Source organism: Ostrinia nubilalis, chromosome 14 (assembly GCF_963855985.1).
Source record: "Ostrinia nubilalis chromosome 14, ilOstNubi1.1, whole genome shotgun sequence".
NCBI classification, from domain to species: Eukaryota; Metazoa; Arthropoda; class Insecta; order Lepidoptera; family Crambidae; genus Ostrinia; species Ostrinia nubilalis.
Window position 1 is genome coordinate 8,650,300 of NC_087101.1, and position 27,965 is coordinate 8,678,264.

General features: G+C 35.4%; 1 protein-coding gene across 1 annotated transcript; it reads right to left on the minus strand.

Moving 5' to 3' along the window:
• Positions 1 to 70: 70 nt before the first annotated feature.
• On the minus strand, positions 71 to 27,965 carry LOC135078098 (transcription factor SPT20 homolog). The gene is made up of 6 exons (XM_063972672.1): positions 27,858 to 27,965; positions 27,100 to 27,250; positions 26,634 to 26,707; positions 2,148 to 2,273; positions 1,144 to 1,716; positions 71 to 832 (listed from the first exon to the last, which is right to left on the minus strand). Exons 1-6 carry the CDS (start codon positions 27,867 to 27,869, stop codon positions 341 to 343), a joined length of 1,428 nt encoding a protein of 475 aa, XP_063828742.1. The 5' UTR covers positions 27,870 to 27,965; the 3' UTR covers positions 71 to 340.

A 27,965-nucleotide genomic window follows, 5' to 3' on the forward strand; every position in this document is an offset into this window, starting at 1 on the left:
GAAGCAAGGGATGGAGTTATAATCCCCTTGTAAAGCGTTGCGTAGATTCAGTTATTTAATGAAACAATAATTTGGATTTCAATTTTTACTTAAAAACACTTATAACTAAAGAAAATATGGCATCAAAATTTTAGTATTTACTTTAGCACCCTTCTTGTTCGATACTTTCGTAAATATTGTTGCATTTAATTTTACATTACTTCAAAATGATGCGCATTTTAACTTACTTAACTAACTACCTATAAATACAGTCTATAAATTAAGGATATGACGTATTCTATGTTTATTTTACTACAATTGCTTATGCAATAGCAAAAGACTGTATTACTCGTAGCTGATATTAATGTTGTTGACCACCAAATATGGAATGGGCGAACTTTCCGAAGTACTGAACTGGCGGAAACGAAGGAGCTACTGCGTAAGGTTGAGGAGCATGATTGGGACTCTGAATAAGGACCTGTTCTTGGGGAAACGCCTGAGGTTGGTGTTGGTACTGAGGCTGAATTTGTTGAATAGATGGACCTGGTCTGAAGTAGGCGATCTGCCTCGCAGGGTTAACAGGGAGGGACTTAGTTGCTGCAGTGGCAATTGATTCTTGTTTGGTATTCTGGGTTTGGTATTGGGGCTGGACTTCGATGTGGTATTGGGCGGGTAATTGAGGCTGTTGCTGAGGCTGGTGGTACAGCTGCTGGGCTTGGTATTGAGGTTGAGGCTGCGACTGGTACTGAGCACGTGCAGGCTGCGATCTCTCAGGCTGAGAGAACGACTGTGGTTGCTGGCTGAGCGAGAAGCTGGCGTAGCTCACCGCGCCTTGGGGTTGAGAGTTGTAGTTCTGGAATAGATAGATAAATAATATTTCGTTAGATGTTTTTGTTGTTTTGATATTGATAGTTATAAAGTAATATGCTCCCCTAAAAATCACAATAAATCAACCAGGTATAATAATATTCAAGGAAGGAAGGAGGAATTATATTTTTGAGTAATTTCTTATGTTATAATTTACTGTAGAATCTTAAGAATATATCCAGACGTGACTCTGTAAGGAAGATTTGGAACAGAATGTATATCAGAATAACAAAGTGGAATAGTAGTCCACTGTGTTATTATAATATACAGTCTGTTAAAAACTTTTAATTTGTGTACCTTCCGAGGAGCAGGTGCTTGTTGTTCAGCAGACTTGGTTTCTTGACGTTGTTCCTGCGATTTCAGCCGTTTTTGAGGAATCTGGACTTCAATTTCTTCTTCGCGAGCATATGTGATCCCTGGCTGAGGAGCGACTTGGACCAAGTTTTGCTGTAAACTGTACGCATGTTGCTGAACAAACTGTTGTGGGGCAGGATCTTGACTGTACTGTATCGGCCTCTGGACTTGGTATTGGTATTGGGGTATTTGCTGATAGGCTTGCTGAGGGATCTGCAGAATCTGAGGTTGCTGAGAGTAAGCAATTTGTTGAGGCTGTTGAGAGTATGTTATTTGTTGCGGCTGCTGAGTATAAGCTACTGGCTGCGGTTGAACGAAAATCTGTTGTTGGTAAGGTTGGTAATTAATTGGCCTGGCAAAGTTCTGTTGCTTAGGGGCCTGTTGTTTCTGGTTGTATTGAACCGGCTGGCTGTACTGTATAGCGTTTTGTGGCGGCTGGTACGATATCTTGTGTTCGCTGTACGCTAATTGCGATGGTATCGGATTAGATACTTGGTAAGTTGTCGGCGCGCTGAGCTGTAATAAAGTTGTTTAGATTAGAAGATAAACAAGAAAGCTTCGCTAGTTAATGCTGCTTAAAGTTCGTTGCTCTTTGAATGTCCCTCTGAACTGTTTTGAAACTTTGCGAATCTATTGTTGGGAATAACTTGGAATTTGTCACACATTTTAGAGTAGGCTATTGATAAAACGTAAGACTTTTCCTCTATTCGACGAACAAGTAAGTATCTCAATAATGTTTTATGATAGTCATAAAGTTAGGATGAATTGGAAGAAGGACGTAGATAAACTAATATTGATTTAGATTGCAAGCTCATAAAAATGTACAAGATAAGGAAAATCAATGGAGGAACTACGACTACGACTGCATTACAGGATACGGGGTTCAAAGCACCATTATCAGCATTTATTGGCAGTAAAAATGTTTATGCCATGGGGCAATAACTTACCCTCGGTTGGTAGACTGACACGGGCGCGTAGAGATGGCTCGCTATAGCGGCCTGGAATGGAGGCCCCTGTCCACTCAGCAAGTCAGAAATCTTAGCGATCTGAGGCAATGGAGTCGCGTAGATTTGCTGTAACAAGAACTCTATTTTAGTGAACACAAGAGACAAGTTAGAGTAAGGCGCAGAGGTGCTGCGTTCGTAATGGGATTAGGGTGATAAAATTCTATGCAAATTTTTGTGGGTACGCTTCGGTAACTCCGAGGTTTCAAGAGTCAATAAATTTACTAATCCATTGTCCCTTGTTAACGTGATCACCAACGACCTAAATTTCGTTTATAGCGCAAATACATTTCAAGTCATTACGATTTATCCGCCTATTCCTAGGGCCCAATCTTTTAGTTCTTGACGATCTCTAAAACAGCTTAAGTTCAACTACCTAGTTACATGAAAAAATCTGCCTTTTAGTTTTTCCATTAAAACGCATCGCAATGAATTAACTTATCATTTCCTAGTCGTCAAGCAAAGGATCCTTTAAGGCAATTACCGAAGAGTGGGCACGTCGGCACCGGCGCTGCCTTATGCCCCGTTTGTTCCATTTCACGGTCCAATGTTCATTTTTGTTTCGGCCACGTACATTTATGTCACAACCAGAACGTTCCCAAACTGACTTGGTCTCACGAAAATCTCATCTGTACCTTTGAAATTTTCCGCTGACACAGAAATGAATCGTATCGGGTGTACTTAAGGAAAACTAAACAAAACAAAAGAGAGCGGAATTCACCTTTTGTTTTAACATAACGCGCGCTTAGAGTCGGTTGTCGTAATAAAACAGCCGTAGATACACATAGCACTAATAGTCTGTTGCCACGTAACGCGGGAAGCAAATTGTATGTGAAGAAAAGTACGTGCTTCCGAAAAGCAACTACAATAAAACACACGTTAGCTTATATTGCCCCTACTAAAAGATCCTGTGGTAAATTCAGCCTTGAATGGGTGCAAAAGGGTCGCTCAATAAATATAAAAAAGTCGTGACTCCTTGAGAGGACTAGTTACATAAAAAAAAGTTATTCCAACTGCGACCTGACCTGTCACATTACATTACCTCAAAGTGTAAAATAAAAAGCAACCGCTCCAGAAGCGATGTGGCACATTCGAAATAAACTGCCTTCAGAGTTATGATGTACCAAAACAGTACCGAATCAGTGGATATGGCATGGCTTACGAATGTATAAAAAGACTTTGGTAAGACTCGCTTATAAATTGCTTTAATTCATGTGGTAGGTATACAATTATTATTGGAGTATTCCCACTAAAAGTTTCTTTTCTCTAGCCATCTATCTATACTTATAATAAATCTGTAGAGAGGTCAATTCTGTACATGAAATATATTTTCAAAATAACTATCAGGGGGTGATTAGTGATCGATACTGATGCCAAAAATGCAATCAGTAAAATTTTTGTCTGTCTGTCTGTCTGTCTGTCTGTCTGTCTGTCTGTATGTTCCTTATAGAAACAAAAACTACTTGACGGATTTTAACGAAACTTGGTACAATTATTCTTCGTACTCCTGGGCAGGTTATAGGATACTTAGGAATTCCCACGGGCACGGGAATTAGCGGGAAAATCCTTTTGTATGAAAAATCTAAACTGCTTAAGTTAGACGCTTGAAATTTGGCATGCAGGTACCTTAGTAAACTTAAAGCTTAGTTACAACAGGATATTGCAAAATTCCCACGAGAACGGGAGTTAGCGGGAAAAAACATTTGTATGAAAAATCTAAACCGCTTAAGTTAGACGCTTGAAATTTGGCATGCAGGTACCTTAGTAAACTCAAAGCTTAGTTACAACAGGATGTTACAAAATTCCCACGGGAACGGGAGTTAGCGGGAAGAAACATTTGTATGAAAAAATCTAAACCGCGTAAGATAGATGAAGGGGGTAAAACGGGATCCACGCGTACGAAGTCGCGGGCGGCCGCTAGTTATATAATAGATGGCTAGAGAAAAGAAAGGCGATTATAAATCAATTTTGTAAAATATGGAAAAAAAATGGTGAGTTGGTTATGTGGAAACATAACGTAAAGAATAACGAGGATAAAATATTTTGTATGAGTTTTATATTTCATCCATTTCATATCTATGAGCAGTGCGGTTCAATCTGAGCCTATGTTTATAGCTTGATTTCAATTTCACCCCTATGAAACATCACGACATAACTTTTAGTGGGAATACTCCAATAATATTTGATAGAATTGAATTCTCTCTTTATAGAAATAGGGGGCAAATGTGGAAAATATATGGGTCGCATGATGTAAAGCGGACTATTGTAGTGTGCTCTTTGTTTTTGCATATTGACTCTGATTTATTATTATTATTAATAGCTCCAATTCCTAAATAAAATTCTTATAGAACCTTTACAATGTCGTAGCTGTTAAATTTATTTCGAAGCGGGAAAATCATTGGCGAGCCGGGCGCGGACGAAGGGCCTTCCACCACCGGCAAGATAAGGCGATTAGTGTCATAATATTACACCCGGGGCTGGAGTGTGTCACGGAACTCGTCCAGGATTGTCGGCGTGAACTAATTTCTTTAGTATCTGGCCGAGATAAAAAAGATATCTTGCAACAGCTGATGTTTTATATGTATTCATTTAAATTACTAAAGCTTCAACCACACCAACGCGTGCAGATCGACATCACCGGCGGCGCCATCATACCAATGACAGGTCACGCGATTTGTATGTTTGGTGTACCAAACTTTACAAGGCGATGATCGTATAGGAATTGCCTATGATCTAAATATTATTAAAGTAAGAAAGTTTGTATTTTGAAAGATCACTCAATACTCAAGCCTGTGTTCAATTTAATTCCTATTTCCTAATCACATTCATAATTCTCACTCAAATATAATGAAGTATCCACTCAAGAAATCCAAAATACGGGCCATAAATTATAAGATTTATATTGTAGGAACTAGATTGGCCCTTTTGATAAATAGCTTATTCATTAAGTGGCCCACTGTCAAAATTTTGCCGTTGTAGAGCTACAATCATTAAGTAAACATTTTCTCAAAGCTTATTTAAGTACTAGCCCGTAATAGGCAATAAATTAGGTTTCAAGAATTTCGCCTGCGGAATTCCTAATAAGCGAAAACTGTGAGTCATCACTTTAATAAGTTTCACGCACAAAGGATACTAAACCTGGAACGTTACTCGAACTTTGGGCTGGACGTGTGCGGCCAAACGGGCCGTAGCCTTGCTGGTTATATGGTACACTGGTACAAGGTCTATAGCATCATTAAGTATACAGAATCTGTCGCATATGAGACAATTTCTTTTTTTGTATTTGGGTATATTGGTATTCTTGTTTATGAACCTGCCCTAATAACAATGTTTTTTCTTTTTCTTTTTTTTTTTCAAATATTTTTTTCACTGTACCATTTCAATGAGGGCGCTATCGTTTTAGCGCTCACCAGTTAGCGCCACTGTAGAGTAAGGTCCTGTCACTTGCTAGTAGCGAAGACAGTGGCACCAACTGGTGAGCGCGAAAGTGGTAGGAGGACTATCGCATTTGCACTCATCAAGATGGCGCCACTGTAGAGTAAGGTCCTGTCAATCGCCAGGGGTGCCAACTGTGAAGTATAAAAACGATAGCCCTCATTGAATTCAATTGTGATTCATAACTGGTAGGTTTAAAAAATATTTGATGTGTTTAAAATACATAGTGAGTTAAAGGGTGTTACGTACTCGGAAATCTGGCTGTAAGTATTATCAAGAATTCCGTGGAATACAAATTTTATTTAGAACAATATTTATCGAACCTTTTTGTCGAATAAATAAGGAATATTTTTATTTCTTATAGAACTTACAGTAATTTTTCTGATTGGGTCTTATTAGTACTAAGCACTTATTTATAGGCCCTTATTATTAGTAAACTATTGTTGTAGTAGGCTGATTGTCCCTTATCAATCTGGATGTAAATGGACAGAGCTTTTTAGGGACTTATATTAAGTACAGTCTCCTTTTTATTTTTCGACGTGAAATCTTTTTAGACTTCGTTGTTTGGATCCGTATTCATAAGCAGAGACGTGAATTGTTCTCTCTTTTCGGTATTATGATAATTTTATTTATGAAAAAAAAAATACTTTATTACGAAACGCCTTATTCCTGTACAAGGTAAAACCGAGTATTGTTCTTTTTGATTATCTTAATTAAAGAAACATAGGAATTAAGGTTCTTGTGTAATTTATTTTTTATACCTACTGAATATTAAAATAAATTATTATGTATCAAAATTGGGAGCGGTGAATCTTTTTCGTAAATGTGAAATTGTCCAAAGTTGAGATTAGATTATGCATACGGCCCTTCGACCGCCTCTCCGTGATTTGTGTGCCAATTGCGTAAAAGTGACTTTCCATTTAAGAAAAGTAAGGAAAAGCGTTTTTCTTTTATTTTTTTAGATACGTGTGTATGCATAACGGCGTTATGCGTACTCAATGGTAATCTTATGTATCAGAGGATACCCTATTCTGTGTGATTGTGCCATTAGGTATAGGATAATTACATGTGGCATTTACTATTTTCTGAGAAACCAAACCGCAATATTGCAAATCTTATAGCCCGGTAGGGGCAGAGTAACGAAACATGGGCATAAAAACCACGAAAATTCAGCAATCACGACCAAACTCAATATCTACGTACACGCCAATTTTGAATTACATTTCAGATCAGTCCTTTAAAATTACACTGACCAAAACTGGCGGGAACAATCGGGCAAACATTAGACCGCCACAAATTGCCACGTTGCGGTTCCTAATAGCATTATAATTCCAGCTCCAGGGAAATCTAGGTTCACAGCCAAGCCAGCAGTAACGTTCGACTGTCCTCTCATTCAATATTGACCCCTCAGGTGTTTGTAATAAGAGTTCAAGCATAAAACTGCAGAGACTGCAGACGATTGAATAGAGCAGGTAAGATAATTAATTTCTAAAGATGCAGTTCAACTCTAATTTAGTTGTGCGTTTCGGAACTGGTGTAAATTAAGCTTAAACCTGTTGGAAGGTGTGCACAATTAATTTAACAACGATAATTATGAATAGTTATGTAGAGCAAGCGATTATTTCCTTATAATCATTTTATCCAAACTATACAGAGCATAATACTTAAAGCAAGTAGTATACAAATACCTATACGTTATTGATCTACCTCATCACACAAACGCCTCTTGAGGGATTTGAACTGGTAACCTGCATTGTTGGAACATCCGAGCTGATTGCATAAATCATTATTTCCAAAATGAAGCGATGATCATGATTGACATAGGAATGCACATTCAGCCGTATCATTAAAACATCATCGAGTGACCACGTAATCCCGAATGCGGACCGTAGGGATTAAAGTAAACGAGCTCTTATTATGCAAAATTTGGCACTAAGCCTATAACGCACTAGATAACCGTTTAAAGCTCTTATAAGTCGACAATGAGGGCCAAATTGTCCCTACCCAGTTGTAAAGTTGGGGCTATTCGGGCCGAAATTGCGTTGGAACGGGGATTTCTTTTGGTGGAGTGCAATAACTAGCAGGGTTTACGGGCACGGCAGAGGCCGTGACGCTCTGAGGGATTATGACGCAATCTTTGAGAGGGAGTGCTCGAGCGATTTTCGCCTTCCGTACCGCAAATTACACGGACCACATTTCCTCAGACCATCTGATTATATTTTATTCATGTACTTACCTACCTGAAATAACGGGAAGGGTGAAAAAAGTTCTAATGAGCCCACATTGGGACTTCTTAATTGAAGGATTGTAAGACTGCGTAAACAATTCTTGAGAATTTAAAGGATCGTGATTTTTTTCTGCTGTAAATAACTGTCTAGTAGGCACAATTAATTCCCAACGGTACAGCCGATAACGGGCCTAAAATACATTAAAGTATCGACGTATCGACTACCCTAAAAAATAATAGCGATGGCAGATGCGGAGAATGTACTCACGATAAAAAAGGAAATACGGGCTTGGCTGATAATAAAAATAGTCTTACAAATCTGTCTTTGATGCGACAGAACGATCCAGCTTAATTTACGATTTTCCTCGAACAATCGTTTAAATGGAGACTACAAATGTACAGTTTGAAATTAATTAAGACTGCTTTGTGCTATAGCAAATGACAAGGGATAGGGTGAAACCTACGTCTGTTTAATGAATGCCGACATCGTCTTATTGTAATTTTGTCAAGTCGAAAATGTTGGTATGTACACATGTAGGTTTATTGGAGTATTGTCTGTCTTGTCAACGGAGTATTTGGCGCTGAAGAATTTCTTTGGGTTATATTGCTTAGTGTGCCTTTGTACGAATTAATACGAGTTTCCTTGGAAGTGGATTTGTTTTATTTAGTATTAAGGCTTTTGTAAAAGCGGAAGCTCGCTCTTAATCAATACAAATGGGAATCCTTCCTGGTATAATTAATTAATCACCTTGGATGCTTTTACATTCTATAACCATTTTAATTTGCCTTTGTCGTTCGAGTAGGAGGAGGAAAATGGAAAATATTTTTCAAGTGCTTGCATATGGCGTTTTTTCTCTTTGCGAGTCGGAATGAAAGCGCTGGGTGTATAATACATCATTGTTAGCGAAAATGCACAGTTGACTTTATGCCCGGCAGACCTCTTAATTTTCCTCTGATTAAAATATAGCTGCGAGGGATATCGGTCTATATTCAAATGCTTTTGCGAATCGTTGCACATTTTCTTCTATAGGCTGTGCTGTGTGACTCTATTCAATAAAAATTGAGATTTCAGTTAGGTAGAATCGCTCTTCTTTTGTTTTGTTCAGTCAGCAGATGGCAGGCTATTATTATTATTTTGTTGTAAAATTGCACATAACCACTAAATAAAAATATGTCATCGTTAAGCTTGATATGCCGTCGTTCGTTTAAGTAATTTAGGGACATAGCGAAGCGATCCGGATCTGGAATAAAAATCGAATTTCGAATGCACTTTCGATTTGAGATAATAAAAAGAGTGTTAGGAAAATTCTCATAGCATTGCTAATTTGTAAGTGACATTAGTAATTCATAAAGTGATCGTGTGAATTTTGGTTAACGGCCGTGTTTTTATTGGGGTTCCCGGAGCCATAACGGCGGCAAATTACGTTACCCTTCACCAAGCTACGTACTTCACATTCGTTTCTGTTTTATATGAGTAGGTACTTGTTAAGTTTTATGATCTGCGTAAGTGTTGTTACATCAAGTTAATGTGACATTTCAAACACATTTATGTGACATTTAAGCCGAAATGTTTCACAATTTCTGACTTCTTTAATTGATTCATTTTATATGTGCTTCTGACTAATAAATAAAGGGATTAAGTATTTTGCATCGAGTTTGAGTGTGTTGTGCAGAAAACCGGACAAATTGACAGATTTATCCGAAAAAAGATCCGGGAGATTACTCCCTCGTCGGGATAATTACCGCAGCACAGCATTCTTTCGTGTTCGGGTGTAATTTTTATTAACCATTAGAGAGGATAATTAATTATATCATTAGGGCGGTACGGAAAGTCAATAGATATTTAGTACCATCATGATTATATTAACCTCAGAGGCGTAGTTACTTAAAAAGGTTTATCAATGATTTCCCCTTTTGTGTAATAGAGAGTAGTTAACTCAATGAAACGACTCTTGCCGCAAAACCGTGAACATTTGTTCCGTAATTTTGGTTTTTATGTTACAATACTGAAAGACGACTAGGAAATCGACTAAGCCAAAGCTACCTTAGCAAGTTTTAAAACAGACAATTTAAATTCTGTTAAACAACTTAAGAATGCAAAAGACAAAATTAAATTACTTGCTAATTCGTATTTGCGAATAAATGCTGAACCGGAACACGAAACAGAATGATTAGACGTATAATTTACGGAAAAAATCATTGAGTATAACACAGAGCGTGCCGTAGGAAGTTCAAAGGGGCGACGCAGTAATATGTTTTTCAATTTGTCAAATATATTTGAGTGAGGGCGCTCTCAGTGGATTCATCAAAATTCATCAGTCTAGAATTCCGACGAGGCGCTGATAAAAGGGCGCGTTAATATCGCAGCGCCGTCTGGCGGTGGCCAGTGACAAATTCACAGAAACGCTGCTAGGTATTTTGGAGCACCGCCAAAGTTAAGAGAGAACAGTTTATTTATTCAATACTTAGCTACTAATTAATATTAAAAATCCCTGGAAGAAAGTGATTGTCTAGCGTCCCATGAGCATTTTCAGCATAAGCAACGTTAAAATGTTAAATTCATAACTAGGTAATGAGAACTGAAAGATTCCTCTTATGAAGTCTTCCCGATTGCCATCAATACTTAGTTAGCCCTTCTCTCAAAGATTTAACTTTGTAAAATTAATCCTTGTTGACATCTAAATTCATTAAAATTGGTTCATTGACTTAGATGTGACTATGCAACAAACAGGCATGCCTATTGCAGTGATTTATAGTCACTTTAGCTGATTTTAATAATTACTTTAAGGCTTTTAAGGATTAATGTCTCCAGATTCATTGGAGGCCATGCAAGCTGTAGATCCTGGCTATATAGGAGTCTTAGTGGTGGGAAAGTGTGGGATAGGTCCCATTGAATGCTTTAAGCTAACATCATTTCAGTCTGTCACAGCAATATTATTTTATTCGTGAGACAGAAGATCCTAACCTCCACCTGTCTGGAGTTTAGGATCTCGGATACTATTATTTTGATAGACATAAAGTTAGAGAGAGAATCTCTAAACAATGCTTGAATTATAAATTGATCCAAGAATATATTTTAATGTTAACGTCACTAACATTTCAAATTATAATGGAAAGCAACAAATTCTTAGGAAATGTAAGCACAAAACTGTTTTAGCGATAGTCAAATTCAAACTTGATGATATTTTGGTTTATATGAAGTTTCGTTGTTCAATTTTATTAGTATCTATGGACCTATGAAAATGCTACATTTTCCGGTTTCTGATTTGAGATTTTAAGCTTGAGCGAAGAAGATAAATACACCTTCGAATCAAGTATGAACTTTACGCTCTAGCTGTAATTTTCAATTCAGGAACCTGGGCACAGTGTGTAAAATGTAGTGCTTGTACTTCTTTGGACTCTAACTTCACTAATTAAGCCTGCCCAAAAAGCTGCACAATTAATTCCCAGATACCAGAGCAGTCATTTTATTTTTTTGTTCCCATTAAAATTGTTGTTCCTGGCGTGCTTATCCTTTAGAGTTCTTGAGGTTCCCGAGCGATTCGGGCTGAATTTTAATTAGTTTCAACTGACGTTCCCTTTGTTGCACATGCATTTTCTCTTTAGCACAAACGGTGCTTTATTTGCAGACTTCTTTGCTATCTCCCAAAAAGACAATTAGTCTGAGGGATGGCTGGTTTTGTAAATCAACCAGACGGTTTTATTAAAGCGTTAAATGTTTACAGAGCTGAGCCAGAGCTGGAAACGTAGCACCGGATTTCATTGTTTCTGAGAAAAAAAGGTGGAGGTTTTTTGCCCATTTTATCTAAAGATCTATTGAATCGCTCTGTATATGTTGATAAAATTATTTATTTCTTATACTAACGGAGCCATGTGTTTTTGTTATAAATTAAATTTATTGTAGCGAATACTATCTTAAAACTTTATTACAATTTAATTGATAGGATGTGAACTTTCGCCCGTATTCACAAACATCGCACACATCGCACACATCTCACAGTGCGCACAGGGTGACACACGCACCAATCACAGAACTCTATTCAACGCTGTGCGTTCGATTTGCTGCTTCACTTGAGCAAGTATCGTTTGTGAATACGGGTGTTTATGTCGTATGACACAGATATAAAATTGCGTAGGGTTAGTAAGTACATGATGTCTACATTCAACTTTGATCACACGGTTGTATGAATCATACATGTGTGGTAATTAAACGGTGTAATGTTAATAAAAACTTTCATCGACATGTCCACCAGAACTGGTTCGGTTGAATCACATCCTACATGTTACACAATCGTATACTATGTTGATGTTATTACGAGTATAAGTGGGCGAATTTAATTTGATTAGCTGTAAGTAGATTCTATTAACATAAATGGAGTAAGCATCTAATTATGATTTTGAGCTACCATATGATTGACAAATATAGTACAGGATGACCTAAATTCGCAATTGAGAATGATCTTTAGTGTAATGTTAATAAGATATGATATAAAGTTACATAATTTAGGAATTTTTGGAGGGACCGAAACGATCTCTTTCAGACGACCTTTCGAAAAAGAATGTATAGTTGCATAATATTGAGACAAGTACCACACAAGTACTATCACTAATTTAAAATTTCATTCGTAACTAAGTAAGTGCTTATAATGTTTCCTTCACATGCAACTTCGAATATAAAAATGTCACATAATATGGTAATTTTGCAAAAAATCAACATCTATAAGATTACTAATCATAGCAGGTAAGTGATATTTAAGTATTCACGATTACCCATTTGCAGTACAATACAACAATGCAAAAAGTCAAGTTTTTACAGCCGAATAAAGCTGATTGTATGGAAGCAACATCGAAGTCGTGAGAAATGAAAGAATCCATACAAAATGATCACGAGTGTGTATTTAATGCCGAATGTTTTTATTGATTTATCAGCTTCAGATTGTTACAATGCCAGTGGTTGTAGGCTGTTAAAGATTTTGAAGTTTTTCGACTCTGTCCCTAAAATGAGAATTAGTTTGAGCTTCAGCTTATTTTCAATTAAAGTGGCCTTTTCATATTAAGTTTCATGACATTTTTTGACAGACTGAAATTCCGCGGGCGAAGTTAAATTATACTGGTTTATACACATTCGTAGTGATTTGTATTAGCTGCTTATGGACAGGATATCCTAAACTGAAAATGATTGCGACAGATGCTGGGATACCTAATTAAGAAGCTTTAACGTTTAAGGGCTCAATTTACCGCACACCCTGTATCAACATATGAGCAATTCAAATACAGATCTGGGCGTGTCTGTGAAAGTGGTACCGGTCATGTGTTGCGCACTAGCGGCGTACGCGCAGCCGTGTGTTATGGTGTTTAATTATGATCGATGGTAATAAGAAAATGACGTAAGCAGTAAGTATTTTAGGTTGTTCTAAAGACAGGCTGTGCTGAACAAAAATATTGCTCAATGAAGGATGTGATAGCTATCATGAGTTTGCTCGTATTTCGAGTCAAATTGCGAGCGATGGGGGATGAGGTTGGCGATGGATTTAGTTATCAAAATAACACTCATACTGTACCTACTCGTATATTTAAGACTAGTAAAATATCAGAATCGATCATTTCTGTACACGACTACTCTGTGAAACAAATTGTGCACTCATTTTGCATTGTTATCGTGACTTAGTTTGTCCCATCCTTTGATTGAAGTTTTACGAAGTTAATTTTATGTGTAAAATAAAGTATTTACTTGAAACGGAAAATGTGAAAATACTAGAATAAAGCTCAAAAAGCCCTAAAAGATAAAGTTAAAGTTACATTTGAACCGTAGTCAAATAGTAAAAGTACATCAGGGTTGTAGAAGCAGATGTAAGTCCTACGGGAGGCACTTGATACTTGCATCTGTTAGTTATACCTAAGGTAATTTAAAATTTCTGCTTTAACAAATCGCTGCGTTGCAGTTTAAAACAATGCCCTTTTAATGATAGTATTATAGGTAAACTCGCGGGTATTAAAAGGTTAATTAAGATTAACCAGTATAAAACATATAAATATCGCGATCGTTTTTCTCAGTTGAATCGCCCCTGAAAATAGTATAGATAAGCACGAAGGGTGCTTTTTGCATACCCTAGAATTTAGTTTCTGCTCGTTAAGCTGAAAACGTCAGATTTAGGATTTGATGAAAATATGTGAGATAAACTATTTGAAATATGGCACAACGTGGATAGCAGATGCAGCGCCGAGTCACGCAAAGTAGCAGTATATTGTAATCACCCTTATTCTCACTTAAGAAGGATAAATGTATTCCCGGAAGCATAATAATTCATTTATTATTATTCTCGTACAGTCGACAGCACATAAGACTGCAGTGTTTTTGCAAAATCGAACTTATTACAAAAGCATAAAATGCCACGGTGTTTATTTTTATGTGCCGTCGATTGTACATAGTACGAGTATACTGCCAAAGATGTAGATGGATGTTTACTTAGCACCTAATACAATTTTCGGGAAAACATGTTACGTATCAAAAGAGCCGCGTGAATTGTTTATTAGCGGAAGACTCTGAATGTACTCACTCTTTGGAAAAAAATGGGGATCTAAGCCGTAACCTAATCTTTGTAGGAAAACTACTGTTTGTAAGGTAATTAGACGAAGTATACACATATTCAGAAGTGGGATTTTTTCAGCATTGGCTTAGTTAGAGACTACGAAAACATATTACATTTACAAATTCTGCAATGCGATGGAAATATACCTTCTACCAGAGAGTACAATGGCGGTATTTTTCCTCACAACACCACCTAGTTACACAGTTTAGCGTTGGTAAAACTACTTGACCGTGTTTTTTCTTATAGGTCTTATTACCTACCACCAAACTGAAGTCAAACATGACCCTTCTCAATGCAATCGGGTAAACACTCACTTTATTTCAGCAGTTTAATAAATACTCAAGTTCCAGCGCTTACATAAATATCAGAGAATATATCACTACATACAATAGGCGGTTCTCAGTCGAATCGTATATTGCGATGTAAAAAATGCAATATACCAGCTGTATGTTAACTCAGATTGATTGATGGTGAGTGGATTCAGTCAACTTTATGGGGTGGAATTGTATGAGCGTATGTTTTTTGTGATTAGATGAATTGTGTGAATCTCAGTGGATCAAAAACATATGTATTTTTTGAACATTATTGCCAGACAGAGACTTTTAAGATAGATAACTAGATCTACATAATTACCATACGACTTCATAATGATACTGAATTTTAAATCCCCCAGACAGAAGGGCTTCTAAACGAACCAAATGAAGAAACATTTTAAATTCTCGTTTACAGGTCCCTTAACCCATTAGAGTTGATAAAGTCGGTCTTTCAAGTCGAGCCGTGAAAGCAAACATGTTAAATGTAGGCACAAAGTTTCTAACTCATTCCAATTACGTATAACTGACAGGTGTATACGCGTAGGGATCCGCGGGCAATCAGGGGAACGCGGGGTTACTGGGTTACGTAGCTCACTGCCGCACACTATGGTATAAGTATAAATAAGTATGTGTCAATTTCCATAAATTGTATATGTCGCAGGCAAATTGTATGATTCCGCATTTTACAAACGGCGTCGTCAGTTCACAAACGCTCGCTGTTCTATGAAACGCCGAAGGCAAAATGTAAATTGCCTTGGCACTTTATAATATGCCACAAAATTTGGTAGCCAATTCAATCGCCGTTTACAAAATGCCGCGGCAAATTGAAGTATTTAGTTCTTTTTCTTACCACGCGAGGCGCTGCTTATCATAACAAGAAAAATGGCGTCGAGTAGTGGTATTGTGATACAGAAAACGTACTTATTCTAAGGACTTTTCACAAAAAAAGCATTGTTTTGAAGACATTTACTATAGTGAATTGAGGAAATTTTACGATTCACAAATAGGAGCAGTGAAAAAGCCGTGGACAAATGAAAAAGTCCCGCACGTAAAAAACGCTAAGGTGACAATGGAATCTGGTGCTCGGAGGACTGCTGCGGAATATTATTGGTATAAAAAATATAGTGTTATGGCTTCTTCTAGGTATAATTAAAAAAAAAATTATGCATAACAAGGCAGGTAATTAACCACAATCGTATCTGGTGTTAAGTGGGATGCAGTCTAGGACTTAATTAAAGAACTGACTATCGTAACTTATTTTGTGTCATAGTTTTGTGTACCTACCTATCTGTTTGTCTTTAATCGAAAGTACCATATTATTTATAAGTTGTATTATTGTTACTTAGGTACGTCATCAGTTTAAATTAGTTTAGTATTGTTTTTGTTACGAAAATATTTTAATTACTTTAGGAGTAGCACGAATTTTAAGTTTGTCCTATTTGAATACATAGATTCCTGGTTTCTAAAATAAAGTCTGATTTGTCCAACATGTGTTTTATGATGGTCACCCTATTGTAACAATCATAGTCGAAATTATCAATTGAACGAGTCGCCAATTTGCCTTCGGCATTTCATAGAACAGCGAGCGTTTGTGAACTGACGACGCCGTTTGTAAAATGCGGAATCATACAATTTGCCTGCGACATATAGAATGTAAAACCACTGTCCAGTCTGAAAGGCAATTTTGGTGCTCTACTCTAATACTTTCTATAGGGTCATTATCGGCCACCTTTTACACGTTGTAGTTTGTAATTTTGTCATCACTTCAGAACTTTCACTGCTGGGCATAGCCCTCAAATTTTAATTAGGAATTTATTGTAGAATTGAATTGACCAGAGCCTTAGTTAATATTGATAGTAATTGTGGCTATCATAGTTGCTAAGTGTGCGTAGTTGTATCGTTAGAATTTCGCGATTTGCATCAAAGGCCTACATGCGTTAGATGTGGAATCCTTTGTAACGATAACAATATAATTGCTTTTCTTGAAACTGTCTACTTTAAAGATGCCTTATTATATTAAGTGAAAACACAAATAAGGGGTTAGCCAAGGAACGGTTCTAGCTTGACACACATTGTTTCTGACAGAGGGTCAAGTAGTTGTGTTAGCAGTTTATTTCGTTATCACAAATTAAATGATCAAACGGAACAAGTTGAGGGTTGTTTTTGACATTTATTTCAATGGGCACTCTCGCGGCTAATTCCAGGTCAGCAGTAAAAAGTAATGTTACGATTCACTTTCCAGGCGAATAATTTCACTACCAGTTGCTTTACAGATTTATTTACAGTATTTAGTGTAGTTGTGTAGTGATTATGAAGGGATTTTGAGATTAATAATCAGCGGCTTTTGCCAAATCAAAAATGTAGAATTAGCTAGTCGACTAATTTAGTGTCACATCACATTTATAACTGAATGATGAAAATGATATACCTACTCGTAGTCGAAATTACAATTGGCGAATGTCTTTTACCTCAACTCGATTTGTCATCGTTATCGACAATCGAATTCTACAAATTATTAAATAGCATTTGGCTAGGTTAGGCTGCTGAGTACTGAAGAAACATTTTCTCTGAAAGGTCGCAGCGTAGGTTCATTCAATTCAAAAGGCAGACACTAATTTACGACAGATTAACTATAAAGTTAACTTTTAATAAGAACATTAATTTGGTCTATGAATTTAAAAAATAACAAGTATGTAAGAACATAATGGCCATGTAAATACAATGTAATAATGTCAAATTTTTCTCATTCTCTATTTAAAGTACCTTCAGTGGCGGTCTTTATGCTCTGAACAACTATGTAAAACGATATTTGTATCATCTTCCAAAGAAGGGCTACCTTTGAGTCTAGATTGTATAATGTGATGGCATTCGTGAATGGATAAAGGTTAGAACCTTTAAGGCTAACTATCGATCTGAGTCTAGACTGGTATTTTGGCTGTTCAGATCAAACGATCTTTGTAATTTGCTATTTGCTTTGGATATTTTGTGTAATGTGTGTACCTAATTATTTTGTAACGATGGAAAGATTTTAACAGTTGAACCAATTAACTTTAAATAAGAATTTAAGCGATATTTCAGCTCCATTTAAGTAAATTTTAAAATATTTTCGTGTTCAGTACCTACCTATTGTCTGAAATTATTTTAAGTAGGTATCTTGACGTTCAACTACTCATCGAGTCAAAATTCAGTTGTCATAATAAATTAAAGTCACAAATTGTTGATAATTTTAAAGTATAGGTAGGATATACATACTTCAGTGAGATTTGTACCTTAATGAAATTAATCCAACATACATAATTATTTCATGTTTAAAACAGAATATTAAAATCGTGGAATGAGCATTGTTGTCGATTATTCTATAGGCCCTTTAATAACAGTAAGAGCTCCGGTAATTAAGCTTTCTTTTTGACAGTGATTCAAAAATGCAGACCTCTCTGTCCCATTCATCATTTTATTTTTAATATACCGGGTGAGTGATTGGCCACAATCGTGGATGGGATATTGACGGAGAAATTTACCGCTTTACGAAGAAATTCACCAGACATAAGAGATTTTGATGGCATAAAACATACAGTCGAATTAAAAACTGAATCCTTTCTGAAGTCGGTAAAAAAGTTAATGAGTGCCACGATAGTTTTAAAACATGCTTAATTAGGTTTTGAAGAGTATTTTAGATTCATAATGAGTTTGTATCAAAATAACCATGAGATTCCATTTATATTCTGAATATGTCTGATAATATTATAACTGAAGTTACCGCAAAAGCCCTCAAAGTTGTCTTAAATATTATACTGTTTACCACATATTATTATTAACGATTAGTAGTATAGGACAGGAATTTCACCTACCAACATAGCCACAATCATAGTAACAACCATCAAGCATCTGAACCTCCCTTTCAGAGAATCCTTACCCGTCCTGCGCTAATTATTTTTTCTAATAAACCGTCATATTGTAATCTCCGTCTGACAGTTGAGGAAAGAGTGAACAATAATATGATCGCATGATCCATCATGGCCGTCCTTGTACAGTTGACAGCAACATATTGGTTGCAAAAACGCCCTTATTGCAAATACATAGATGCCACAGTATTTAACCTTGATGTGCTGTCGCCTGTACGTAGAACGCACATCAGAATTATTATTTGAACCTTCAGGTCACCTTTATTTCAGACGTAATAAGGGAGAGTTTTGTAGTGAAATAATTGTAGAGACGTGAATACCGTTTTGACATTGTTGAAAAATAAACACTTGAATTTTTGGTGGCCAAAATTGAGACAAAAGTCTCATCATTGAGACTAGAATTTGTAATTACATTTGAAAATATCTCACAAAGAATCTAATATTACCTCCAAAAAATAGAAAACTATTTTCTGGGAAATTTAAAACCAATGTCTATTTAACTAGCGGTTCATTTCTGAACTTTTATTAAACGTTATCAAGGGCCAAGTAGGTAAAACTCAAATGGCTAAAAATGTCTACGCAATTCAATTACGTCATTCTAATAGAGAACAGAGCGAATTCTCTCATAATTAATCGCCATCTTGAAATTCGGGAGTACACATCCGTTTCCGGAAAAGTTAAATTAATCTATGCTATTTCAATTAATTGAAGGGGTTTGCCACTTACAATGGGATTTATTTATACATATCCTTTCCCAATAAACTCTTCGCATTTCAGCATATTATTTGAATAACGTTTTGTGCTTTGTAAAAGTTGGGTAGAGAACTCGATGCCGAATGGTGTAACTGATACAAAAGTATCAAATAAGCAATTTTAAAACTGAAATCCATATTTTAAAAGTCTTAATGTGGTAAAAGTAGATGCGACTTGACAATAAAAAAAATATTTTGCACTAGTGACTGTTACTTACGCTCGTATTCACAAACATTACTATGAGGTCTAACAGTGCGCGAGGACGCACAGGGTGACACACGAACCAATCACAGAGCCCTATTCCACGCTTTGCGTTCGATTTGCTGCTCCACTTAAGCAAGCATCGTTTGTGAATACAGGCGTTATTGTACAAACCATGAACTTATGTGTCACATTTCTACCTAAATAATGGTAATGTAACATTTATTATTGTGTTGGCAGTAATTATCAACGTTGTAGCTATGTGCCAGTTCCCATTGCTGTTACTTTTTAACCTCGACAATTGTGAACAGTTCTTGGAGAATGTGTCATTAGTTGGCAACGCTATGTTTTTATGGTTGCACATATCCCTATACATTGTATAGAGTGATCGGGCAGACCAGAGGTATTACCTAAGAAATATATTAAAAAAATAAAAGAAACAATCATTCAGGCATTGTTTTGTTACTTTAGATCGAAGAATATCGAAAACAATCTCAAAATTTTTAAATTTTAGTTTTTAAGTCATTTTAAGTTAATGTATTATTATAAAATTTATTCTCGAATAAATCTCAAAATATTTTTGCTAAACCAGCTCTATCTTTTTTGTATATTCCATAGCGGCTTGTGTACACGTTATTCCTAGCCAACTTTGTACACACGCATCAAAAATTGGAATAACAAAGAAATTCATAACGTAGGTTTCGATTGATAGTTTCTGGCAAAAAAGTCCCGCGTGATCCGTTCACATTGCAAAAAAGAGCGCCGCATGAAGTTTGACTTTGACTTTTTGCAGCGACCATTCGTTGGGCTTATAAATTCTTCTTTAGCCTCACAAAAGTCAGCAATGCAGTTTGGGAATAGTTGCATCCTCTATGTTCTCTGTTGACCACGATTCATTTTTATTACAAAGGAATTTTCATTTCAAAGGTTTAGGTTTGGGAACTTGTTTCGTGTTAAATATTTTAGTTTTTATTTTGATCAAATTTTTGGGGTGCAAATGTTTTATACAATTCGTTCGGCGCACTCGTATCATATTCTGTTTGCTTGTGGATTAACGATGTATCGTTATATTGGATCCTCCAACATATCGGAACATGCATGTTGTTTGAATAAACTGTGCAACTTGATGTTGTGTATATATTTGTATTTATTTTCACAATATTCAGGCTGGGAATATGGGAATTTGTTAGCTTTTTTATTGTTATTATGCTGCCTAAATCAGTCAAGCTTTCATTGCAGATGAAAAAATAAGGCAATAAAATAGGCAAAGCATAGGTTTTTGTTTTGGAAATTGTTACGTGTGAAAAACTAGCTTAAATCAAAACATAGCTTGTTTTTCGCAAACTGTATTTTCTTTATAATCAGTTCCTATGTCCATGTAAATGCCATACAAAGATATTCATAATAAGATATAGATAAGATAATTTTAGGAACTGAAATAAAGTTAATTTGAAGTCGAACCAAACTCCGTCTTGCAGACCAAACGAAACTATTCAAACCGTGGCGAAAATTAAAAACGACGACGCTCATAAAACTGGCAGCCGTAAAAATTTTGCGCAACAAAAATTTATCGGCCCAGTTGAGGCGCGGCAACAACTTTTATATTAAATTTCTTTTGGTCGAAACTTCCCTCATAAGTCTCCTTTTGAGGTGCCCGCGTCATGCCAGTTGATGCATTGTTCCGATGTCATTCTTCGAGGTCATGGAAATGTAGATCGACCGTCTTTGGAACGTGCGTTTAGGGAAAACGAAGAAAAATTACGGGTCTGGATTGACACGCAAATAAAGGAATATTTCTCGGGAATGACTAGTAATATGATAGCTTTATTGTAGAGGCGTAATATTGTGTTGAATCTTTACATTAACACTTTTAAACTATATAGTTTTTGAAAGCTCAATTCCTTGACTTAATAGAATCGGTCACAAAATACGCTTAATTAAAAGCATAAAATATGCTTTTCAGTCAAAGGTAAATCGCCCGGCAACTTTAATTCCAAGCATATAAATGGATGGTACGTTTTGTTTCATTGAAAGTGATGACTTTGTAAGAATAATTTAATAACCTCCTAGTAGAAGCAAGTTCCGAAGTAATGAAACTCCGAATGAGCCGGCGCCGTGCAGATTCACTGCGCATCAAAACTTGGAGCTTCCTCCGCGAAATTAACCTGATTTTAAAACAACTTTATAGTTATAAAATTCAGGCAAATTAAGGCAATTAAAACGCTGTTTTTGCTCCTTAATTACTATTGTTTTGTCTAAAAAGCCTTACTAAGAATTTCTTCAAACTGAGAACATAATATTTAACTACAAAGTCTAAATAATCTTTGATAATATTGTTCGCTCGTTTTAATCAAACGGCGTCCACTGTTTGACTAAGATCTATACCAAGGATTTCCATAGCGACCGGTCCTGTGCTATATGGGTCCAGGTGCTTCCCGCGACCTTCATTAGATCGTCGTTGATAGTAAAACAAAGCTGAAACCTTTTAATAATGTTGTACATTAAAGTTCTCATCTTCTTTACGAAATATTATAAAAGCATTGTTTGTGAGATTACGCGAATTTCAAGGTAATAAGATTATTTGCGTAAGCACCTTTTTAGTTATAATATACTTTAGACACTTTAGCTTACCAAGTAAATTCTATTTCAAAATTTCAACCCTACCACTATGTACATTGACACGTTATTTCAGTAAATCTAGAAATTCACGACTACTAACACAGGTCCTACTTTGCTGTTATCATCGTGTCAGCGAGAACGTGACAGGTCTACTATCTCACCAGTGATTTCCAGTGATCAGATTTGGATTGACGTGGAGTCGTGAGGGCAAGTGGCACGATAAAGGTGAAACTCGACTCTGATGGATTATTATCGTACGCGAGAGTATTGGTTACTGTGCTAGCATTTAACGATCGGTAAACAGCTTGTTTTATTGGGTATTCGCCTTTGTATTGCTTCATTATGTCTGATCAGTATCACTGATTAAACCCATTAGAGGTCACTGTACTCAAATGGGTACAGCTATATTTTTACGTGTTAATTGCAAATCTCACAAAATTAACATGGGTTGACTTGTTATTTTACGTCATTATGACACTATTAAAGTATATTGACAAAAATTACGCGGGTAGTGGGACTTTTTTTGATAAAAAGTATCAGTTGAAGTTGTGTCACTGAAACGTAGTGGAGGTAGATGTTTAATTTTTAATTTTTTTATAACAATTACTGCTCAAAAGTTGATTTTTTTATTTAATTACTTTAGAATACATTTCAGAGTAAGTTATATGGCACAATATAATATAATATTTACATCTCAAATAAAACTAGGGTCATGTAAAAGTTACTGTACTCGGTTGGGTACAATGACAACATATGTAAGTAAAAAAACTGTATAATTTTTTTGCTTTTTTGTAACATTTTACAGCTCAAAAGAGCTAAAAGGGACTTGAAGAAATTATTGGAGCCATTTACAGGATAGTTATTGACGATGAATGTATTTTGGCTAATAATTGTACCACCTGATACAAGTGCGTTGACTGAAAAAAAAATATGGCAGCGTGTTTCATACCATAAGATGTACTAACGGGTATTTATGAACAGAAGGAATAGTGGCAGCAAAGGCAGTTTATAGGACGACAGCAATAATGAACCGCTGGCGTAAAAAAAAGACGAAAGGTTCCCACAAATCCGCTCTGAATCCGCACCCAATCAAAAGTCGTAATTCTTCAATCGTAAAGTCTGTGGTGATAAGTTTGCTATATTTTATGAAGGGCCTCAAACTTGCACAGTATTTGAAAAAACAAAAAATACTGACCATATTTTATATCCAATAGATAACTACGATGCTTCTCATTATCACTGTGATATTTCTTTTGGCTATAATCATATCAGTATCCAATCAACACAATACACTTGGGATTCCTATAAAGCCCTATTTACGGGTTTTGGTACTATCTGAGTACCACAAGCTACCTCGAGAGACAGTGTATTGTACTTTACTGGTCACTAGATGAAGAGATATGCTAAGTAAACAAAGTAAATTCGCCTGGCTGTACACATAGTTGATGGTTTTCCTTCAAAATTGTGTTGGAAAATATCCCATAAAAACTGAAAAAGAGCTGGGGTATGTTCTCTGTCATTCAACAGTGTGTTGGCAGTATAAGAAGTCCCTTTAAAACATTTTTGGTTGCAAAGGCGCATTTTGAAAATTAGCATACTTAGGAGGTCATTGTACCCAATTGAGTACACCCCTGTAATTTCATGAAAATAACTTTTTTTCAGCATTTTCTTGTATCTTGTGTTTTTTTGCTCTGATTTCAATATGAAAATAAAGAAAATTTTATAAATATGTTTGTACTTTGTGTTTGACCTCTAATGGGTTAATGCGACCAGTGCCAGCTCTTGTTCTTTGGTTAAACTTATTAACTTTTTGTACTTTTGTCTACGAAAGCTTAATATGACGTATAAAATGTCAAACCCAATTTTAATAGTATTTTTACATCAGTGTAACATATTTTAGGATTGGCCCCACTATCTATCTACATATTTTATTACAGTGATACTAGATATTTTCCAAAAGAAGGTTGTACAAAATTACTTTAGGTCCAATTTACACTAATCTAGATCGAACCGAGCCCTTTTTTCAGTAAATTATTTGGCTGAGAATTTCAAGTAGGTAGTAATATGGGCTGTACCAAAATATCTAAAGGTACTTATCTTTTTTCTACTATCTTTATCACCCATATAAAAACGCTTAAATCTTTTAACGCACAAATTTATGGCTCCAGATTAGCATATTTTTATAACTTTAAGAGTTTTATTAAGCCAACTCTCAGTAAGAGAGACTGCAGAAATCACGTCAGTAAAAGCTTTTTATATGAGTAAGTTTAAAACTATAATGTGCAGGATTTTTAAGTATAATAACTTTTAAAAACACGAGTTTTAGCAATTCAAATTCTTAAAACGCAAAAACTTATATTAAAGTACTTTCATGATCTTCAATACTTTCACTTTTTTATGCAGAACAAAGCAGGTATTTGACTTCAATCACACCTGATGAGTTAAATGAAACTATGATGAAACAATTTTTTATGTAAAGTTGATGTTGGCGTCCTTAGTTTACTGGTTTTATAAATGCAAAAGTAACTATTTCTGTCACAAAATTAATATTCATGCTTTTAGAATGTGACTTTGATCATTTGATGCGAATTACAGACTTTCTGTGACAGTTACGTGGGTGAAGAATGGAAAAATCTATTAAATTTTTTATCAACATGTGTCAAGAACAACTTAGCATTATAAACATGGACTGAATGCCTTCATAGATTCAATTATTTCATATTACGCTTTGAGAATGCCTTTGAACCTATATGTCACCGTAAGATTACAAACATCGTTTGATTACAATCTATCTCGTGAGATTGTAAACTGTCGATTAATTGTGAACCGTAACATATGATTGCAATTTAACGCATTATTTTTCGCTATATTGTAATCTATCGAAGTGAAACTGTAAAATTACAATCTGTCCCGCGTCAAATTGTCAACTGTCCGAAAGCTCTTCCTGATTGGTCGGTCTTATTGTAAGAGCGACCAGCCGTTCTTTGTCCCCACAGAGTTAGAAATGAAATAGAGGTGTTAGTTAAATAAAATAAATACACTTCAAAAATTCTTCAAGTATTTATTTATTATTTAGTAGGTAACAATTATTTTGTCTTTAAACAAAATAAAATTGGAAATATTAAAAAAACACTTTTATAAAAAATATTTTGTCATGTAACAAAAAATAAAATTAACCACAAAAATGGTTATTTTGTCCTCAAACACGAACTGAAATTGGGAAATTATAAAAAAAAAAACTTATAAAAAATCAATCATTTTGTCCTCTAACACAAATTAAAATACCTTGAGATTTAATTATGCTGTACTCGTCTAACAATTTTATTATACTTTGTATTCTTTGATTTGTCCATTCTAATTTTTTACTATTTTCACTATGTCCACTGTAATATTCTTGTACGTCTATGGTAAATTCGTTCGGATTAACAATACCTGTTTTTTCAGAGGTATTTTGTTGACCAGGCTCAATATCCGACATGGCAAATAGTATTCAATGAGATCACTTAAGTTCACACGCATACAGATATTAAACACGAAAAATTTATGTAATTTACGTTATGTTCGGAAACTAGCACTAATTCGTTGGTTTATCACAGATTTTTTTACGTCCACAATAATTTTACATAACTAATTATTTAAATAGATATGTTATTTTTAACACGAAATTAATTTATAATCACAAAAACACATAGTTTACATTTAACAACAAACCAAATAACAAACAAATATGGCGAGTGCCGGGGCGGCGGGGGGGCACATAACGTTCAACCAATCAGCGCCTGAGATCACAATTTGACCGCTTCCCATCGATAGATTACAATAAAGCGAAAAATAATGCGTTAAATTGCAATCATATGTTACGGTTCACAATTTTTCGACAGTTTACAATCTCACGAGATAGATTGTAATCAAACGATGTTTATAATCTTACGGTGACATATGTCATACAAAGGAGTGTGACGAACTCGAAAGCAATAATGGATGATTAAACTAATCTATTGACTTGGCTGAGTCCGATTTGATTTTTATCATTAGAAGTTCTTTATAGTTTATTTATTCGGTAGAACAAATTAAGGTTTATGTGTTAATCGACGTTTGGTGTATTAATTCGTTTAGTTCAGTAAATATAGAAAAACAAATGAACTTGGCTGATCCATAATCACTTTATACTACTTATAATTATTTTTTTTACCATGGGAATTATTAATTTATTGACTCTTTACTTGGTGTTAAGAATTAAAGATGAAATAAAATACTTGACAAGACAAAACTCTAATAAAAACAAATTATCAAACTAAGCTCCAAAGAGATCAAATATATGTATTTGCTACATGTGCTTTTTATCTGACGATAAAAAATGCTTTCAATAAAAAATAGTAATTGCTTACCTGTGACGGAGACTTTTCGGATTGCGAATCTTTGGTGTCAGCGTATTCGATGCCCGGCGTCACTGGTGGTAGAGCTAAAACCAATGGATTGTATGTTTTATAAAATAAGAAAAAAAAAACAATATAAACATCGTAAACATTCGCTCTGAATAATTATACCATTATTGTTAGTTATTTAACTTTACATGATTAAACTTAGCATTAGGATAGTTACTGAAAATACACAAATGTCTTAATAACAATGCAAATTGATATTACTTATTGTAATTGGAACTTTTTAGACCTGTTATCAGTTTATAGCCTATCATTAAAACATCATTATCAAATGTTAGGCTGAGTTGCACTACCGAACTTTGACCGTAACTATGACGATAACCGGTGTTTTTTATTTAATACAGATATTTGACGTTTGTCAAAGTTAAAGTAAAATGGTGCAACCCAGCCTTATAAAGTGTAAATTAGTTACCTGTAGGCAAAACTGGAGCTCTCTTCTCAACTGCCGCATTTCCTTCGGCTAGTTCCCGTTTGTCAGTCTTAGCATCCTCTGTCTTCTGTTTGGTTTTAGAAGGTGTCTTTTCTGCCGCATGCACCACTGCTGCCAGCAGCAGTAAACTCACCTGATGCAACATTAAGAACATTATAGCAAACTTTGAGTAATGAAATATTAAAGTCAATATTAAACTTAAAATACCTATTGACACACACATTCAATCTAAAAACTTAATTAAATCATAAGTGGCAAAATATTGGTTTTTGAATATAATATTTTTGATTTGATTTGATTTAAAGTTAAAAACTCAAAAGAAAATAATTATCCGTGGAAAGAGCGCCCTCTCAGTTTTAATCAGGTCATCATGATACATTATAATATCCTGAAACTTGTTGACCTGAAATGGATTTCAGCGGGGAAATGTGAAAACGCACTCACTGTACCTATAATATTGTACCACCCTTAACATCGCATAAGATATGTATTTTGAATGAAAGCTTTGATATTTTTTAAAAGCTTTTGCTTTAAAAAGTAATAATTAGCAGAAGTCAACTTTCTTAACAACCATCATCTACCATTGTTATTGTTATCACGATTGTTATGCTTAATTATTAACACATCACTGCACCTAAATCGCTCTTAATTCGCAACATCTTTATAAGTCTTATATCAGAATTACGCAACCCAAACATAGATACTTTCGTTGCACTGAGCTAAAAAAGGAATCGACTAACCGTCAACTTCATTTCACTATCACTCGATTACGCGCACTCGATGCGACGCGTGCGCAGCTTCGCGTGTGGTTTGTGTTTGCGCACGCCGGGTGGGATGACGTGCTTATA

Bases quoted from the DNA above. Each gene is read 5' to 3' on its own strand.
- LOC135078098 (XM_063972672.1), bottom strand. The intron at 26,708-27,099 runs GTAACTAATTTA...CATTGGTTTTAG, and splicing joins AGCTCCAGTTTTGCCTACAG to CTCTACCACCAGTGACGCCG. The intron at 833-1,143 runs GTACACAAATTA...TATCTATTCCAG, and splicing joins AAGCACCTGCTCCTCGGAAG to AACTACAACTCTCAACCCCA.